General features: G+C 47.7%; 1 protein-coding gene across 3 annotated transcripts in view; it reads right to left on the bottom strand.

The window, feature by feature from the left end:
- Nucleotides 1-669: 669 nt before the first annotated feature.
- LOC126539707 (arylsulfatase B-like) overlaps nt 670-20,634 on the bottom strand; it is a 75,590-nt gene continuing 55,625 nt past the window's right edge. For 2 of the 3 annotated variants that reach the window (XM_050186559.3, XM_055075659.2), the window contains 3 exons: nt 7,589-7,885; nt 2,228-2,745; nt 670-885 (listed from right to left, as the gene is read on the bottom strand). In XM_050186559.3, the coding sequence (XP_050042516.3) occupies nt 721-885; nt 2,228-2,745; nt 7,589-7,885 (980 nt within the window). In that variant the 3' untranslated portion in view covers nt 670-720. The remainder of the gene's footprint in view (nt 886-2,227; nt 2,746-7,588; nt 7,886-20,634) is intronic. The other variant, XM_055075660.2, reaches the window with a different exon arrangement.

The raw sequence follows: 20,634 nt of genomic DNA, 5'->3' as shown, positions 1-20,634 counted from the left end.
TCCTCCGACACATTGGTAAACATTTTTTTTTCGAAACTGGTGTCATCCTGGGCATTCATTTCAAGTGGAAAAATCTGGCAAACTATAATTCGTAAGTTGCAATATAAGCCGTCGGGAACTTAATTAGAAAGTTAATTCAATATTTGTAAATAGTTCCATATGTGTTTCGATTTCCTGTGCTTGTCAAGTCTGCTTCTTCGAATAATCCAGCTCAAGGAGAAGAATTACACAATCTTCCACAGACGATTTTTAAAGATTCCTGAAAAATTAAATATCGTCCCACCAAGTTCTGTCTTTTATGTAGTGAAACTGTCACTGCCTCCAACGTGTTGAGGCCGCATACAGTAATTATTCGTGTTTTCACGCTGTGCATTGAGTAAATAACAAACGCCACTTTACGTTCTTGGACCAAGCCAAAAAGTCGTGTCACAATCTATACACCTTGCTAAAAAGTTGGCGTAATGTAGTATTACAGAACATGCCACTGCAACATCCTTAGCTCACCTGCGAAGCATATTTACATCGTATATTCTTCTGACAGTGGACGTGAACCCGCCAGTGTTAAATATCACCAGTCATTGTTTCAGTCCACGGTTCAGCACTCCATACTGATTAAGTATATCTACCTGGCCGCACTTCCAACATGATTGCGCAAACTGGAACACGAAATAGAAACAGCGACCGTCGTATTTATTGCCACAACTCCCGAAGTTGACAATTTTACGGACAGGGGCAGTCCTGCAAGGCAGTCTGCTGCTGGTCCTGCCAGCTTGCCCAGACGCAGTCGTTGACTTGGGGCAGACCACACTTGTACATGGTGTGGTACTTCGGTGGACGTGCAACTGCTCGGTATGCTTGGAGCTTGTCCTTGAGTTTCGAAAGGACCTGCAATCCAGTGGGAGTGTCTACAATTGTTTTCTCAGACGACAAACCGACACAGGAACGCATATCCATCGTTTTAGCAGCTAACTTGCATTAACATCTCGTTGAGACGATTTGTTTCATATTCTCGAATTGAGGAAATGTGTTCCCATGGAATGCGTAATACTAGTTTGTACAACCGGATCCTCCGGCTGACTTGCCGCTCTGCCTGCTTATCTAGTGCTCGCGCACATTCTGTACGACTTCTCTAGTTACCACAGCCGAGCTTCCTTTCTCATTCATGCTGGTGTTCGAGTTGCCTGAGCTGAAAGACCGAACAAATTTGAATCAGAAATCTGGTGCACCGGAGGTCCTGGCAACACGTTTCTGCCGTATTGCCCAGCTACGTCCCCACAGTGTCTGGCAAATAGGCAGTATCTGTTCCGACTAGCCTAAAAACAATATTGCAAGTATTAACGGACTACAAGTACAGTGGGCCTACAGTTAAAGGAAAACAGTTCTGTTTATTTTAGTGAAATTCTTGAGTGCGTGCGCTGCCGAAAATGCTTTAACAGTTTTGTTATGAACTGCAAACCGTTGTATTTTCCGGTTCAATACCGGTTCTGGTTCCGGCGCATTCCCAAATTATTGGTTTAGGTTTGAGTTTAGTTGTGCCCTGAACTCCATATCGAGTACGCTTTTAGATTCATGCACGATTCGACATCATGGTTTTGTGGAGTTCACGGGGGAGGGTGGCTACTGTGGCTTACTGGTGGACAACACTGTTTCGCATAATGTAAGAAAGCTTAAATTATAACGTCAGTTTTTTTCACATCAAAGGTACCGAAGCTGAGTAAGAACGGAACCAAGAAGGAATAAACCAGCAAAATTTACCAGCACCCGAATGCAGAAAGAAACTATTCAGTAGAGACAGGTTCCCGTTGTGCGATCACCGTAGGTAGGTGTCCGTGTGGACGGATGGACAAATAAATTTAGGGACATTATTGGAGCATCAATTGATAAACGGTGGTAATGAATGCCACCGAGCTGGTTATCTCTGTCTTTCGTATGTGTCTATTTTTTGCATTAAATATCACTGGTTCGATGTTTATTATAAGCCCTTACAATGCGTTTTTCTTGCTGACAAACTAATAACCCTGAAAGAAATTTCTTTTCTCGAGAAGAAAAAGGTGATGTTCTTTCAATTTCAGAAACAGACAGCAGCAGTTTGAATAAGGTGCGTTGACAATTTTAGGGCAAATGTGTGCTAATTTCTCAATAGACCATTTATGCAGACATCGAGCCCGCATGGAAAAAAAGTCAGGCTGATAAACTGTTAAACCCGCTACCAGCACCTTTATCTTACCGATGGCATCTCCGACGCCAGGTTATGAAGCTCGCACGGGTCCTGCGACAGGTCAAACAGGTAGTCTCCGTTCTGCAGCCCGACGTACGTTGGAACTGCGCCTCCAATGTTGCACTTCACGGCAGCTCTCTCTCGCCACCCCCAAGGCGCAGCACAGTCGTCTTCAAGACTGCGTAATTTTTCTAAGGTTCGCCATGTGATTGACGACTTCATGTGGGAGTCGAGATAGACTCTCGCAGCATCTGAGCTCCTGCAGAGAGGAGGCGCCTCTCCGGCTGTGGGCACATGTCGCTGCAGCGCGGGGGCACCGAAAGGATATCGCGAGCTGTTCGACGTTGGATTGCTGACCTCGACGAGCTTGAAGTCGCCGTCGCGATAGGCCGCCAGGCCAGATGCTTGGTCAACGTTTACAAGAAATTCTTGTCTTGGCCACTCCACGAACTTGTTGCTTTTCGCCGACAAGAGAGCCGGCCACAAGTCGATGCCATCGACGCAGCCCAGATCCGATACGCTGCCTCCTGGCCGGGAAGAAAACTTGGTGAGTCCTTTTCTTTCAATGTGAAAATATACTCGATTACCATGTTTTCACATCAAACTAAAGAACGCTATTGTAGGAGGAACAGAATTTAAGGCTGCGCAACCTGCATTTAATGCGAACACTCAGTGTTGCGCACAAATAAGCAACATCCGAAAATGTACTCCATTATGAACTTTGTGATCCTACAGTTCTATGGCCCCCTAACGATGCAATATTCGCACGCAATCAGCACATATATTGATGAATCACCAAGAAATGTACATTTGCACTCTTTATATTCCTGAATTGCTAGAGATAGCACAACACTGCAAAGGATCAGCGTGTTTTCCGCCATGGACAGGTGACACGTGACACATGGTGGCACGTGCTTTAGAATATGTACAATATAAACATGAACTACACTCCTTAAGGCTCAATCACACCGGCGACTTGAGGAGGTCGCGCGACCATTGGTGACTCACGACCAAAAAGCGACCGAAGGCGACTGATGTTCACACCGGCAAGCCCGGCTGAGCGCGACCGCAGCCTGACCCGCAAGTAGCAATCCAGGAGATTATCGTTCTCAGCGAGAACTCTCGGAATCTATGGTGGCGTGCACTTTGTATTTTCCGCGACGCGGGAGGAGGCCGGATGTAGACGCATGAAAGATCACTTCTGGTGCGCCCCTGATTGGTTTATTAGTTTTGCGACCACGGTCGCGCGACTGAAAAATCGAGCAGCGAGCGATTGGCCCAAAATGGTCGCTTTTTCAGAAAAACGACCATTTGCGACTGGTCGCTTTGCGACCAACTTGGTCGTGCGACCACTGTCAGTCGCCGGTGTGAATGAGCATTTACTCTAGTCACAATCATGGCGCATCATACCATCGCTACTAAGTAACGCATGTCTTCACAAAACACGCCGTGCATTGCGCATCCAATACGGACTTCGATTTGGTATACTATCGATTACGTGATCTCGCCCTCACAATATTTGCGCAATTTTGATAACAATAACATCACCCCGATAAAGAGCAGGAGCCGTGGCTTATTAATGCGTAAGCATTCTTTGTTGAGCACCCGAGCTCTGGCCCTGGAAAAGTGTAATGCCTCGTCTCTGCAGAAAAATACGTAATTAGCAAAGTGAGCACATTTAATCAATATAATAGGGTAAATGTACATGATTGATCGCTTTATAAGCTATAAAGAACAATATAAATAAAAATAAATAATAGAAAATACCCGTAGAGATACATAGGGATCCTTAGAAATTGCATACCCTCCGCGGTGTCCTAGCGGCTATGGTGTTGCGCCGCTAAGGCCGAGGTCGCCGGATCGCATCCCAGCCGTGGTGGCCGCAATTCGATATGGCAGAAATGCAAAAACGCCCGTGTCCCATGCCTTGGGGCAAGCTAAAGATCCCCAGGTGGTCGAAACTTCCGGAGTAACCCACTACAGCGTGCCTCATAATCATATTGTGGTTTTGGCCCACAACACCCCAGAATTTAATTTTATAAGAATCTGCATTGCGAAGCTTATAGTAGGGGTAGGACAGCCGAAACTTCTGGGTGGGTCAACTTCAAATTTTGAGGTGGGCCAAATGAAATATGTCAGTGAGCCAACTTGAATCCGGGGGTGGGCCAGCTTAAGCTGGTGTAGCCAAACATAAATTTGGAGGTGGGCCAACTTAACGTTGAAGCCGGGCCAACGGAAATTTGAAGGTAGGGCGAACCTATATGTGGCGGGGTGGGAGGCAATTGAAATTTGAGGGTGAGCCAACTTGAACTTTCGACGTGGTCCAACTTAAATTGGAACGCGAGCGAAATTGAAATTTGGACATGGGCCAAACTAAGGGCTCAGCCAATTCAAAATTTGAATGTGGGCCAACTTAACTTTGGGGGTGGGCAAAATTTAAATTTGGTTGCGGACCAACTTAAATTTAGAGCTGGAAGTGAGCCAACTGAAACTTGATGGGGGGCCAACTAAAAGTTTGAGGCTGTGCCAGCTTAAGCTTGGGGACGGACCAAACTGAAGTTTGAGGGCGGGCTAACTTCAACTTAGGGGTGGGCCAACTTTAATTCAAGCGTGGGCCATAGTGAAATTTGGGGGTGGGGTTAGGAGTACACCAACTTTAAATTTTTGGTTGGCCCAACCTAAATTGGGGGGTGGGCCAATTTCAAATTTGGAGTGGGACACTGAAATTTAGGGGTGGGCCGAGTTAAATTTGGGGGCATGCTTACGCATACCTAAACAACTCCAGGGGAGTTTCTGCACTCTTTCTGCGTTGTAATGTATCTTCAGCAATTTGACACTTAAATCTTCGCGCACTGATCTTCACTGCGATCTCGAGAATTTTGATGTAAATTTGTCCGTCGTTTTTATACAAGAGGAACCTAGAAACTTATCCTGGTTCAACTTCCTTTCACTCGAAACTATAGCTCAATAGCTTAATAATAAATCTAACTAGCTTCAATGAGATATCGCCACAATTAGCTGAATGTTGCGCGGAGGCAGTGTGAAATTTTCACAGCAGCATCCGCATATAGAAATGTCATTTGTACATCGTTTGATGGTGGTATGACGCTCGTCGAAGCTCTCCATATTACAACCTGGCATACATTACAGTTTTGGGAGAAAATTACACTTCGTTCATCTAATAAAAAGAAAAGGAAGAAGAAACGTTGCTGTAGAGCTAAAGAAATCGTGGCAAGACAATACTAAGTGTGGCATTCATAACGGGGTGCTTTACCAGTTCTTGTCAGCTACTTTGACTGTAGCTACACACTGGCCTTTATACATTTAGTGGATTACTCTAGACATGTGCACCATGTTTTATTTTTGTAAGCAAAGAAGCCAAACAGGGGTGTAATTAATTCAGCGTCCGAGCGTAAGCCATGGCTACCATATGCGTGTCGTTTCTGAAGATATTATCATCACAACACCAACAATCACAGCTCGTGTTTTCCAATTTGTAGATTCTTGTTCCGTGCAACAATCCGAACAAGGGTGAGGCGATAATAATGTCCGAAAACTTCTGATCCGTCTAGAGAACGCTCCGTGGTTGACTCTTGCTGGACGAATAGTCATGTACGCCCCTGGGCATGCATGACAATTAGTCATCTCGATACTTCTCGATACCCTCTCAATACTGCTTAAGCAGGTGCAGTCTGTGCTAATGTGCCCGTTAGATTTGACAGTTCACATCAACGTCAATTACGACTGCTTGGAGGCCGCCAAATTTTCAGCATAAAATCATTCTACGCAAAACCTGACCAGCAAGATACGGGCGCAAGAACGCAAATAGCAGCACGAATGTAATTTGTGTCTGTCTTCGCTTCCGCCACATGAGGCCTTTCTGTTGACAAGTCGGCAGTTGTGTTCTCTTTCTCGGTTTACTTGTGTCCATGTTTTCTGCGTCTGCTTTTCGATACCACTAAACCCCTGCCTATTTCCTCAGCTTTCTGTCATTCTAGGCGGTATGCGTCGATACTCAGTTGTTAAAACTATGCACACTCTTCGACCACGTGCTCAGCAGGAGAGCCTCATAACCGTCGCACAGGCGATTTGCACAAGGTCATCAGTTGGCGATACCTGAGAAAAGTCCAACGTACTTTTCTTTACCAAAACCGAAATGCAATTCTAAATTAAAAATGAAGGCAGAAACAGACGTCAGAATGCAGTTGTCTCAGTATGCATAAGAATAACACCAAATTTAGGTTGGCCCGCCTCCAAATTAAAGATAGGCTAACCCAAACATCAGTTTACCCACCTAAAAATTTCAAGTTGGCGCATTTCCAAATTCATGTTGGACCACGCCCAAAGTTAAATTTGCCCCACCTCCAATTTCATGCTGGCCAACCAACCTCCAAATTCAAGTTCCCCCACTAATTTCATTTCGGCTACTCCCAGATTTGAACTTGACCCACCCGCAAATTTCAAGTAGGCCCACCTGCAAACTTAAAGTTGTCCCACCTCCGAATTCAAGTTGGCCCACCCTCAAATTTCAGTTGGCTCATCCCCAAATTTCAGTTGGTCCAGCTCCAAACTTCAAGTTGACACAACCTCAATTATAAACCCCCAAATTTCGGTTGGCCCACACCTGCCATAAGCTTCCGTATCCAATTTCTAAGGAGCCCTATCTACTTCTGCGGGTATTGCAGGTATTTTGTATCTCTTTATTTTCATTTATATTGCTCCTATTCACTTATAAAGCTACCAATAACCTAAGTTTACACTGTTATAACGTATAAATGTCCGTACCTTGCCAATTACGTATTTTTGTGCAGATTCAAGGCATTCCACTTTTCCAGGGACGGCGCTGGCGTACTCGCCAAAGAATGCTTACGAATTAAAATAGAACGTCTTAGCATTTGTTATTGGCGTTGCAGAATACGCATCTACAAACAGAAACAATGGAATGTAACATGAGAAAATGATTCATTCCTACAATATTTTAATCCATTGGTAATTAGTTTGCCTTACGACGCATAATTGAGATCTCGCACTAGCGTATAACAATAATATAACTTTTCATCCGTGTTTCCCACAGTCATATCTAAAGAAGACTAGTGTATCAAACTCAGCATAGCGAAAAGGATGCGGTGGGCTTTGTGGGGTTAAACAGCGCATAATCGTGATGTACTGATCCGAAGGCTACGGGTAAATGTGCATCAAGGTTAGCCTCCTTGAACATTTAGTCTCATTGAGCAGTCTAATGCGAGGTGTGGGCGTGTTTATCGGCTCAGCTTCTTGAATTCAATTGTGGCGTTCATTTCGATATTGCTCGAGGGCATGAGTTTCAACTCGGCATCAGACTCGGAAAAAATAACAGCATAGGTTTGCTACCGGCAGCAGAGTAGAGTGTGGGCAGCCAATCGACGGCGTGCACCAGTCGTGGTAGGACGACACGTGGTCCCGGTTTGAGCAGAGGACTCCACACCAGGGCCGGTACGCGGATGCCACCCTCCCAGAGAGTTCCCTTGGTGCCGCGCAGAGGCCAGTTTGAACCAGTGTTGGAATGAGCTACCCACGTAATGCCGCCGTTGTCGCTAGTGAACACCACCAGGCTGTTGTACAGCATATCTCTATTGTACAGAGCCTCCACGACTCGACCAACGGACTCATCTAGTGCATCCACAGCGCCTGGAACGAAAAGGAAGACGCAACCAGCGAACTTTTAGATTGTATAGTCCTTTCAAGCTTGAGCAAGACGATTCTCTCAGAATCGCAAAGTAGCAAAGAAAGAAATCATATGCTGCGGGACGGTTAGTGTTATTATTATGCGCACAAGATGGTAGAGCGACGTCAAATAAATTAATCATCCGAACTCAGGAGGCCGCACCACCTTTTTCTGTGATCCACGCAAGCAGAAGTCAACGTGTCATTACAGCCCAATTGTATCGGGTTCAACATGACAGACCTTCTCTGATCATTCGACAGACAGTTGTAGGCACTGTCGTGCTTATTAATTGATACAGACACTGCTTACTTGCGACTGAACTGCGACCGAATTGCAGCTTCCTTGCGATATTCTTGAGGCGCGTAGCTTTCCGCACGTTTCACTTATTGTGGCTACGGCTGGGTGTCACTTCTCTGACAGGTATTAGTGTAGAAGGATTTCTTCTTAAGGCTACAACCATGGAGCGGCTGCTTTCGCAGCGGTCATCGCAATATAACCGTCTAACTCTCACGGCCACCGCTTGATGCTTCGCATCCTAATACGAACGTGAAATTCTCAGACTTCGAACGGCTCATCGTGAGGGAAGTCCTCCAAAGCCTGCAAGTAGCGGGACACCAGTTGAATGTGACTAATAAATTATGGCATTCGTGACGAGAACCGGCATGTAAAACAACCTCTCACCGTATCACAACCCAGCCGCGCGCCTTGGTCACTTATACCGGAGCGGTGCCTGCACCAGCGCCAACTACAGAGCCACTTCAGCCAAAAGGATATTTCCTCCGCCGTAGTATAATTTTATTGCGATAGCAATCATATGAACACTACAGGCGCATTTTTGCCCCCGTGGCCATGATTCTCTGCGTAAGTTCAAATCACGGTAACATTGTCACCGCGCGCCGTATGCTGTATGTACGAGTGAAACTTCAGAGGGTCACCCGATGATCGCGACTCAATCAGGCCCGCGCATGGGAGAAAGGTGAGGAGCAAACGTGCCGTCTTTCGTCTTGTGCGAGCTGCCGAGGAGGGGGGGAGGGGGGGACGCGGGAGGAAGCGTTCTACTTCGGCGGCTGTTAACGCTATAATAGCAGTGGCTGTAAATGTTCGAACTAGCCTACGAACTTTTAAAGTTTTGATCTAAATGCTCAGCCTCCAATAGAGGAGCGTAATAAAGAAAGCCCGTGCGATATCTTTCCAAGAATGTAGCTGTTGCAGTTCCAATTATTCCGGTTTCAATAAAAATCATGCTACAGCTGAAAAACTACCTCGCCAGTAGACATTTTCCTGGATCGTCATCAGTGCCCTGAAACATGCTTTGAACGAATGATCCATGCTAGACGCAGACAAGGTGTCAATGAGTTGTAAGAAACTGAGATGGATCGAAGACAACGGTCTTGGCTTCCATTTTTGCCAGGAGGTCTTCTGTGCGCTGTCTGTGGAAGCCAGTGAGCAAATACAGTCATGCGACGGACCAACAAATAGTGCACGACCACTCTTGAAGCTCGGCCAGCATCCTTTCAGTGCCCAGGCTGCGTAAATAAAGCGCCAGGAGATTGTCGCCGAAATTTACGACGGACCCAAGATGATGGTTGTAGACGTCGACCCGCAACCATCATTTTCTATAGGGTCAGCGCGGGCGTATTTGTAGCAGATATCGAAGTCGAAACCGCGTAAAAGAAAAGAATAAAGCGAGAAGAATTCCTCGGAGACATTTGCCCAGTCTGGAGAAGCCATAACCCAGTTGTGGCATCAGCACCTTAACATTAACATAGACAAAATTGAATTAACATAGACACAATAAAAAATGTACGAGCACATAGTCTTGGGAGGCACACCATTGGGCGCCGCCGCACTATAGTTGGTAAATTTGCATACTTCCAGACAAAAGAGACTTTTGTAAAATGGCCGCAAGTCTAAAGGCACTGAACAGTGTCGGCAAAACTTTTTATAAGGCTGTGCAGAGCGTCCGAAGGCCCCTTGTCGCTTTTGCTAAAGCGAAATATGCTCGCTTTTCATTGCGTTACAAACCACTGCACATAGGTACTAAACGCTACATATTTGACGAGACATCACAGACCGTCAAAGAACAAGCAGCCTACCAATCACATTACCCTACGAATCCAAGACCTCGCCCTGCCGCCCCGCATAACAATCTCCCTTTTTCAGTAATTTTCACGAACATAGGTAGCTTAATTTCTACCAAAACCTGACCACGTATAAAACCTTATGTCACCATCCTCCAGTAACTTACTGATACTAACAGAAACGTAGCTTACAAAGGAAATAAGTGTCGCAGAAGCCATGGCCGATGTTTCCAACTTGGAGGTTTATCCGTGGGATCGGAGAGACGCACGTGGCGGGGGTGTTCTGATTGCCGTGAACCAATTGCCGTGCACGCGCGTTAACATTGATAGGAACTTGGAAGCACTGTGGTTAAAATGTAATGTTCTACACAAACAGTACTGCTGAGTGTTTAGTGCAGACCGCCTCAGCATCAACTGGACTTTTCTAATCTCTTATACAACATTTTAAATGAAATTACTTCAATGCACCCCAATGCTATTATTCTCCTTTTTGGACCCTATAACTTTCCCGGCATTAAATGGTGAAATGGCACTGCTTTACTAACAAATCAAACTGAGGCAAGCTACTTTATATTGGTGTGTTTAAATTGCAATTTGACACAGCTATTACTGGTAATCAAAATTACGGACAAGATTGCGGGCACGCATTTTCTTATTGATACGGGCACCCAGGTTAGTGCATTGTCCCCATCGGTAAATAATCGCCATTCGAAGCCTCGCGGATAGCCTCTCCGTGCCGCTAACGCCTCTACCGTAGCGACACGTGGGCTTCGTTCACATACCACTGACCTCGGATTCCGACGCAAGTAGCGCTAAATTTTCGTCATCGCCGACGTCGTGCATCCCATCATCGGTTCGGATTTCCTGTATTTCTAAAAGCTTGACCTAATCATGCGGCACCAGCAGTTCCTTGATGGCACTACTCGTCTATCGATCGTTGGACTTCTACCGATAGTTGATTGCCCCACTGGCATTCACACACTTGTACCGCCAAGTCCTTACTAGAGAATCTTGGCCGAGTTTCCCGAAGTCACAAAATCTTGCAATTTGAACAAACTTCCTAACCACACGTTTATTCACCACATCTTCAGACATGGTCCCCCAGTTTCTTCTCCTCCTCGCCACTGGAAGTCCGTGTGGAGACTACCACACTCTCAATGCTCAAATCGTGCATGATAGCTACCCGCTTTCTCATATTCAAGATTTAACATCTGGATGGGTGCAACATCTTCAGCAAAGGGGGTATGGTTACGGCTTACTACTAGATACCAGTGGAACCCACCGACATTCCCAAAACTGTCATAACAACACCCTTCGGTTTATTCCAGTTTGTGCGCACGGCCTTTAGATTGCGTAACGCTGGACAAAGCCAGCGCTTCATCGCTGAGGTGACATGATGTTTGCCTGCAGTTTTGATGTACATCAAGGGCATGCTAAGCGCTAGCGCCACTCTGCAAGACCATGAGCGTGCCTTGCATCAACTTTCACAACGACGGCAACAGTATGGCCTCGTCAAAAAAACACAGATATGCATTTTTTGAACTTCCAAGCTAGATTCCGTGGGCCATCACGTTTCGGCACTCGGCATCCTTCCGTTGCCATCCCACATCGAGGATGTCAGGAACTTTTTGGTGTCCAACACTCTTCGCCAGCTTCGCGAGTTCGTGGGTCTCACCAATTTTTCTCGCTGGTTTATACCACACTGCGCAACCTTACTGCAGCCGACCACAGACCTATTGAAAGCGCCGCGGAGCCGGTGTCCGACAATACTATTGGTCGCCTCAGTCTCAGGCTGTCTTTTTGGCTGCTAAGCAAGCCGTCGTTGAAGCAACTCTCCTGGTACATCCCCGTGTTGACGCACCGACTCCAGTGTGACCAATGAAGCAGCGTTGCAACAATTAATAGCTCTGAATGGCGCCCCTCGAGTTATTTCTCTCGGAAGCTGTGATTCACCGAGGCACGCTCAGTGTCCTCGGCCGCGAGCTGTTAGCCATCTACGCCAGCATCCAACACTTCCGCCACCTACTGGAAGGACGCGAGTTCCACGTGATGACTTATCATAAGCATCTCAATTATATGTGTTCAGCACGAACTCCTCAAAGTACATCGCGCGGGAGATACGGCATCTGACATACATATCTGTTATCCCCAAGATATACGGCATGTCAAGGGAGAGATAGAGAGTGATAAACGAGATGGGAAAGGCAGGAAGATTGCCAGGAGATATATATCCAGTTTGTTACCCTGCACTGGGGAAGGGTTAAGGGGAGACAAAAAGATCCTAAAAAAATAAAGCAAGAGAGAAAGTGCGCACACACGAAAAGAGTGGGAGAGGGAAAGAAAGGAAACATACAAACGCACAGAAAGGAACGGATGAGTGTCACAGTCGTTCAAGTAGGTCGCTTGACCAAAGAAACCTCCGTAGTGCCTTCACCGCCTTCTGGTGTGAAGGTCACATCAGCCGGCACTCCAAGACCGTCTGCTCAGAAAGCGGCCAGTCATCGAGGCGTGCCGATGGCGTCACGAGCGAGTGTCCCTGAGAACTGTAGCGGGAACAATGACAGAAGATATGTTCGATTGTTTCCTCGCTGCCGCAGCTATCACAGGTAGCACTGTCAGTCATTCGATGCGGCGAGCAAATGTATTCGTGAAAGACACTCCTAGCCACAGTCGGCAGAGAACAGTTGTCTCGATTCCGGATAGTCCAGGTGGAATGCGTAGTCGGAGGGATGGGTCCTGGTGTTTAGTCGAGTATGTCGGAAAGCTGGCGTGTTCCACATGAATCGTGTGGCATCATGCGCTAGTGTGCGAAGCTTTGCTGCTGCTTCTGTTCTTGATAGGGGGACGGGTTCCTTCACGGTATCTTCGTGAGCTCTCCTATCAGCTTCATCAGCGTTTTTGTTGCCCTTGATACCGCAGTGGCCTGACAGCCACTGAAAAGTGATTTCATGTCTTTTCTCTGCTAGCAGGTGATATAACTGCCTTATTTCTAGCACAAGTTGTTCTCGTAGTCCACTACGTAAAGCGGATACCAAACATTGAAATGCTGCCTTCGAGTCAATGAATATGATCAATCTTCGTGGTAGGTCTACATGGAACATGCGAAGTGCGCTGCGAAGTGCAGCATACTCCGCAGCAATCGACGTTGTCCGGTGAGATGTTTTAAACTGAATGGTCACGGCTCTTTCTGGGAAGATCACAGCTCCTGTAGATCCGCCAACAGTTGTCCAGCCATCAGTTTAAACCTGGAGATGGTCCTTGTATGTCTCGTGCTGCATGAGCAAAGATAGCTGCTTGAGAGCTGGCGACGAAAGTCCTGCTCTAGTTCGAATTCCCGGTACTGAGAATCGAACTTGTGGGCGAGCGAAACACCAAGGAGGTGTAAGAAGCCGCTCGGCAGGCGTATAATCTCTAGGGATGCAGCCACGGTACGCCGATATCTCCTGGCAAAAAGAGGTACTTGACCAGTCTTCCGGTAGCGCAGCGAGGTGGTGGAAAGGGGCGCGGGCTACATGCTTCAGGTCTGTTCAGAGCATTTCCAATTTCCTATGAGTTGTGACTGCGTAATCTTGAGCTATCAAAATTGTATCCGCTGTTGATGTGCAGCGCGGCAATCCAAGACAAACCCTGAGTGCCTGCGCCTAGGCACTCTCGATTGTGCGGAGGTTACTTCGACAAGTATTGCTCAGTACAGGTAATCTGTACCTGAGATACCCGAGAAACAGCGTCCTGTAGAGTTGTAACATCGCGTGTGCTGACGTACCCCATGTTTTCACTCCAATAAATTTGAAAAGGTGTGAAATGGTCGTTAGGCGGCTCTTCAGGTAGGCAACATGAGAACTCCAGCTGAGGTCTCGATCAATGATCACCCCTAAGAATGTGCGCGTCCTGGCGTACTATAGATATTCCCCATTGATAAATATGGCGTATGACGTCATTGGTTTCCACGTAAACGAAACCAGCGCACATTTCTCATGAGATCTCTGGAGACCTTGTTTGCCAAGACACGCCGATATTGAAGTCGCGGATTTTTTAAACGTCGTGCGCAGCTGCGGACGTCTTACACCTGACGTGCACAAGTATATATCATCGGCGGGTATTGATATCTGCAGAGCACTTGGTATGCGTTCCACGAGACCAACAAGAACAAGATTGAATAGTGCGGGGCTCAAGACCCCCAGTTCAGGAACACCACGGTGTGGGTAGTATTGAGAGGTCGGGCCGTCATGGGTCTGAACATAAAAAGCGTCATGCGTTAATAGTTGAGGGTCCACCGGTACACTCGACCACCAAGACCAACCGATTCGAGAGCACCAAGTATAACGCCGTGAGCAACATTCTCATAAGCTCCTTTTACGTCCATAAACATGGCGAAAGATAATAGTTTACATCTGTTTTCATGTTGGACGTAAGTGACCAGATCGATGACATTATCAATGGAGCAGTGGAGCAGTGGAGACGTCGAAAACCGGCCATAGCCCTTGAATAAACTTTGTAGCATTCGAGGTACCACTCCAATCTGGCAAGGGTCCATGCGTTCCATCACTTTCCCTATGCAACTAGCCAGCGCGATTGGCCGGTATGACGTGAGCTCTAGTGGTGACTTGCCAGGTTTAAGGAGTGCTACCAGACGGCTTATCTTCCATTCATGAGGAACGTTTCCATCCCGCCAGGATTCATTGAATATAACCAGCAACGCATTTAGTTCTCGGTCACCCAGATCGCACAAGATGCAGTAGGATGTGCCATCTGGTCTAGGGGACGATGACCGAGTACACTAAGCAAGAGCCGCATCGAGCTCCTCGGTGGTGAAAGGCAGGTCCATGTGTGAATCCCGTGAATGCGGCATGATGCCATCTGTACCAAGGGAGCCTGTGTACGTTGAGTGACCTGCAATCTTGCTGCAGAAATTTTCCGCTACCAGGATGTCCTCTCGGCATTGGAAAAGCGCCACGGTTTTGAATGGCACGCCTTGTTCGGGCCGCAGGCCTCGCACAGTTCGCCATATACACGCAGGCCTCGCACGGTTCGCCATATGTGAGAGAGAGGTTTTCGGGGGTCTAGGGGTTCACAAAATTTTGCCCACCGCTGACACTCCAGTTTGTCCGTTCGGCGCTGGATGTTTTGCGTGCGTCTGGCTATTCTTAGATGATGGATGGTCTTTGTGCGTCGGTATCTACGCTTCGCACACCGACGAATCGCACGGAGTCACTCCAACTCCACGTCGGATTCTGAGAACGTTGGAGCACATTTCAGCGTGCACATGGCGTTCTCCGTTGCTTCCTTGATCGCTTGTTGAAGGCCAGAAGGGGGGCCTTTGCGACAAGTTTCTTCCATACTGGTTTCGAATGTAGACCAATCAATTCGCCGGAGCGTGTTTGGCGAATTACAGCTGACCAACCTTTTTATCTAAAAGTAGCTGGGTATAGGATCGCTCCCATGCGTTCTCAATGTCTAAAAACCACTTCACACGAGTAGCGAAGCGACGTGACACGAACGCCCAGTCTAGCAAGCTGCTGTAGGATGAGCCTCGTAGAACGGTAGGGCTCCCATCATTAAGCAGGGACAATTCATGATCAGATACAAATGAAGCCAGTCGCCGGTCCATTGTGTTAATTCTGGAGCTTCCCCAAATAGGGCGGTGGGCTTTAAAATCTCCTGTGATAATCCATGAACCAGGAGGCTGCTGTCAAGATGTCTTTTAGTCCTTTGCTACCAAACCGAGTTGAGGAAGGTAAGCAGGTACCCACTAGTGTGAAGGCTACCTTTTTCTTTTAACAGTGAGGCAAACACACTGGTTTTCATCATGAGGTTGCACATACTAACTCAAGTAAGCTCCCGACGAATAAACACAACGATTTTGCTGATTTTGCTGTAGGTTAAGGACATGTTTGATTCATAGCCGGATAGCCGAATTGGGTTCTATAGTTTTGGTTCAAAGGTTACGATGATTGGGAGGCGGTTCCAGTGTACATACTCACGAAAATCAGGCATTCTACATCTAAGACCCCTGGCATTCCACTGGATAATCGATGCTTCCCTGACCTCTTCGTGGAACGATTGGTGACTGTCAGCCATGGTTCTACTCGAGGGCTGCTAGGACTGGGCTCAGCTCTTCCAGCACATGTAGGTCACTTCGAGCGGTTGGAGCAGCGATACTTGACAGTAATTCTTTTATTACATTCACTAGTGACCACAGTGTCATTATGAGTTGTCGGTCAGCCGTTGGTGCTTCTTCAACCGACGTATGCGTACAAGCAAATATAAGGCGGAGAGGCTCCTTGGCAGGCTGTATGCGCGGTAGCGCAGGTCAGTCACCCTCGACACTAGACTTCTCCGTACCATCCCTCTTCATGTTTCAGGCTTACTTGCGCTCGAACGTGACAAGTTGGGTCGAGCCTGTGTATTCCGATACGCTTGCTTCGACAATTTTGCCGACATCGTACTGTTTCAGCAGCTTCTCTATGGGAGGAGCTCTCTCTAAGCATTTGTTTAAAAATGGCAATTTCTCTCTTAACTTACGGGCAGTGTTTGTGTGAGGCATCATGGGAGCCATCACAGTTACCGCACTTTGGATTTGTTGCGCGGCAAGCGCCCGCAGTGTGCGACTCAGCGTAGCAAGGACAAACCATGCTCTTTCTACAGACGCCCTTTACATGACCAACGTTCATGCAGTTAGGGCACTGAAGTGGCTTGGGTACGAATGGCCGAACCGCATGCCGGAAGTGTCCAACCTTGACATGCGAAGAGATGAAATCGGCCTAAAATATCAACTTTACGCAGTGGGTGTTACCAAGGCGAAGCATATACGTGATGATAACTCCTTCGGTCGCTGGTTTGATGAGAATTGGGAAGTTCATTCGTTATGGCCAAATTAATGTCGTAGATGAGGCCCACCATGCCGGTTCCGTCCAATTATACAATCGCTTGGAGTTTGATACCGCCAAGATATGTTATTTTTCGAAGCCTGTCCAACGCGCTTCCATTTGTCACGTCCACAGCGAGATTATTCTTTCGTGTATTTAATCCGACTTCCCTTATTTCATACGGCGCGATACCCTCGAGAAACCCGGAGAGGGCTTGGCTGTTAAGAGTTCAAAGGCTGATGGAGGAGCCTTCGGGCACGAAGAGGATGGTGTGTGGCCAGCGTTCAATTGGCCTTCATAGTTAATATCCCCGCCGGCGAAGATGCCTTGAGGATCCTTCTTTTGGCCTTCCTGTTCATCACAGACTCAAAGCTGTCATCTGACGAGTCGCCACCTGTGACGGAGTACCATTCAGTGTCCTCACTGGTACTGGACCAGGTACCTCGTTTCCTCGTCGAGCTCACTATAGTTGACTTCTGGCCTGGCGGCACCGCAGCTGACTGCGCATCCATAGCTACAAGGTGGTGAGCCTCACTGATGACCTCACTCATGCTGGACCAGGTGTGTTGATTCCGGGGGAAGCTTTCCATAGCATACCTCAGGCTGGGTGGCCCCCTGGAAGGCCCACCTATCCCATCCCCGAAAAGCAGCGTTCCCGAAAAACGTGGAAAATTTGATTAAATGGCAAGGAACAGAGAAAGAAGCGTTCTACGCACCAGAGGATGCACTTTCGTGTTGCGACGATCGGCTCCCCGTCTACTACTACAGGCTAGCACGCGCTATCGAAAGCGCAGCGCAACGACCCTGAACTACAAGCGTTACGGCAACGCCCCTCCTTCCTTCGCCTCTAGCTCGTTCCCTTCCCATCCCTGCGGTCTTCTCTGTGGTGCGAAATGTCTGTACCTCTTCCGCGCACTTTCATTCCAGGAAAGTACCAGCGGGTGATTGTTCACTCTCTGCGCGTCAGTGCTCATCCTGGCATACGGGCCACCCAACACCTCGTCACGCGATGCTGTGTGGTCTCGTGTCAATGCAGATCTTCGCACGTGGACCTGTTCTTGTATTGTGTGTCAACCAACCAAGGTGGCCCGCCACACTGTTGCGCCACACCAGCAGTTCCTTCCGCAAACCCATATCGACATAATCGGTCCGTTTACTCTTTCGTGCGGCTACCATGATATCTGACTACAGTGTAACGTTTCACACGGGGGCCTGAGGCGGTCCCACTCGTGGACAAGACCGAAGAGACAGTGGCACGCCCTTTCATTTCTTCATGGGTTTCAGATTTCGGTTGACCAGCCAATGTAACAACTGACCGAGGACGGCAGTTTGCATCTGCATTATTTGCTGCACTTGTCCGCATTCTGGTAATGAAGCAATGCTGCACTACTACTTACCGTCCATCCGCTAACGGCATGTTCGGGGGTCTTCATAGGCAGCTTAAGACGGCTCTCACAGCGTGCCTTAATCGTGAGCACTCGACCGACCTATTGCCGTTGGTAATGTTTGGCCTTCGGCCTGTCCTCTGCGGCGACCTTGGGTACTCAACTGCCGAACTCGTTTATGGTGCCCCTCTACGTTCTTGGGGCGACCTTTTAACTACAGGAAAGACAACTCCTGAACATCAAGCCTATCTTCAACGCCTCCACAACTGCTTGCGCGACCTCCAGCCCGTCCAGACTAGGTCAGCCAAACAACACATGTTCGAACACCAGCACCTTGTGACCGCCACACGCGTTTTTTAGGCGAGACTGTATCTGGCGCCTATTACGCCAGCCTACGATGGGCACTTTCCGGCTCTGCGCCGTTCCACCAAGACGTTTGTCATTGCGAAGCAGGGACGTGAGGAGACAGTCTTTACAGACCGCCCCAAGCCCTCCGACGTGGAGATACCCATCACCCATCTGCCTCTTCAGAGCACGGATTCCTCAGAGCATTACTTTCCGTTACAGCCTCAAGAACGTCCGCAAAGCGTCCATTTCACGCTTGTGGTGTAGCCTGGGAACCCTGAAGCGCCCGCATCTGTTACGGTGCCAGGGGCGCTCACAATAAGAACAACGAACAAATTAAATATTGTAGTATCCAGTATCCGCTGCGCAGTTACGTACCGGTCGTTTTTCCTCTCGTGCTCAACAACAGCATGACGAAAATGAGCTAACAATTCTGAAATGATGACAATGGCATAACGACGATAATGTGACGGCGGCGGCGTCATGAGATCGGTGGGATGACAACGAGTGTAGAACTGATATATCATGACGACAACTTTATCACGAAGGCTCTATGACGAACACAGCGTCATGACAACGTTTTGACGAAACCCACATGACGAAGCTCGACTGAACAAGACGGAACGACCGCGACTCCATGACGGCAATGGCATGACAACGAATGCATGCCGACGACTGTCTGATGACGGCGCAGTTGACGTGACAATTGCGACATGATCACGATTGAATGACGACAATATGATTACGATCGAGAGAGAAATAAACTAGGTCGGAAAGACAGGGAAGTAAACCGCAAGATATTCGGGTTTACTACCCTGCAGTGGAGGAAAAGTAAGAGAAAATGAAAGATGGAAAGATAGCGGAGAGAATTAGGATAGAGTTACGAAGGACGACGGACGTCCATGGAACGAAGGTGGTACGACGATGTTGCAATGGTGAGAATGGGATCACGTTTGTGAAATCATGATGAATGTAAGGCGACAGAAAGAAGACGACGGCATGAGGAAAGCCGAGTGACGATGTCGAAATGACAACGATGGAACGACCACGATGTGATCGCTACAAAAGTATTACAATGAATGCATCACGACCACTGTACGCTGACGACGCAATGGCGACGAGGCTATAACGACGATGGCATGGTGACCACGGTGTGGTGGCGACGATGACATGACGACTAGGCCGTACGATGACGGCATGGCGAGAATCGAATGGCGAAGCTGAGTGGTGACAGTGGAACGTCAAATGCATAACGACTGCACGACGACGATGGCGTTACGACGACGACAGAAAAATAAACGGATGATGAAGCTACAATGACGACGATGCAACAACCTCGGCGGTATTACGACATTCGTTCCACACCAACATTATATTCTGGGGAAAGCCGAGGCCTGCAGTAAGTTCTTGGCAACGAAAATTTACTATGTATTGCAAGTTATTCATTGTGCCAAGCTCTACATCCAACGCTTTCACCAAATCTTTGCAACCTTTGTATGGTCTTCCACTTTCGAGCCCCTGAGGCGGGACAGTATTTTCAAGCCCGTTGAGGAGGTGGGCTGGGTTTAGTACATCTTTATGTGCGGCAAATAGTGTCTCGTTTCTTCTTTTTTCGCGATACATCACATCCTATAATTCCGTCATTCATGCAAGTCACACTTGTTAATGCGTTACCTGATTTATTTGTTTCTTCCAATTTTTCTTCGCGTTTATGCTTGTGGGGGTTCATGCAAGAAGTTTGCAACCTGACAGTTCGGTTTTCCACTGAATACTTGTACTCTGTGTCGCGTAAAACGTTATACAAAGATTTATTGTCCATGCTATTTCCGCCTTCATTTTACCGATGAATATACATTCAATGGCCAGGTCACGATGTACTAAAGCGAGTTCGTAAAATGCATATATCCCCTTGCTGCAAAACATTCTTTTATAAACTTCATAGTGAAACAATACCGGTAAAAAAATGGCTACAGAAAAAGGGTATCTTTGTCTCTTCTCTTAACTGCCGCCTTTGTGACGTGCCAGAGACGATTGA

The sequence above is a fragment of the Dermacentor andersoni genome, chromosome 2 (assembly GCF_023375885.2).
Source record: "Dermacentor andersoni chromosome 2, qqDerAnde1_hic_scaffold, whole genome shotgun sequence".
NCBI classification, from domain to species: Eukaryota; Metazoa; Arthropoda; class Arachnida; order Ixodida; family Ixodidae; genus Dermacentor; species Dermacentor andersoni.
This window is presented reverse-complemented; position numbering and strand designations above follow the sequence as displayed.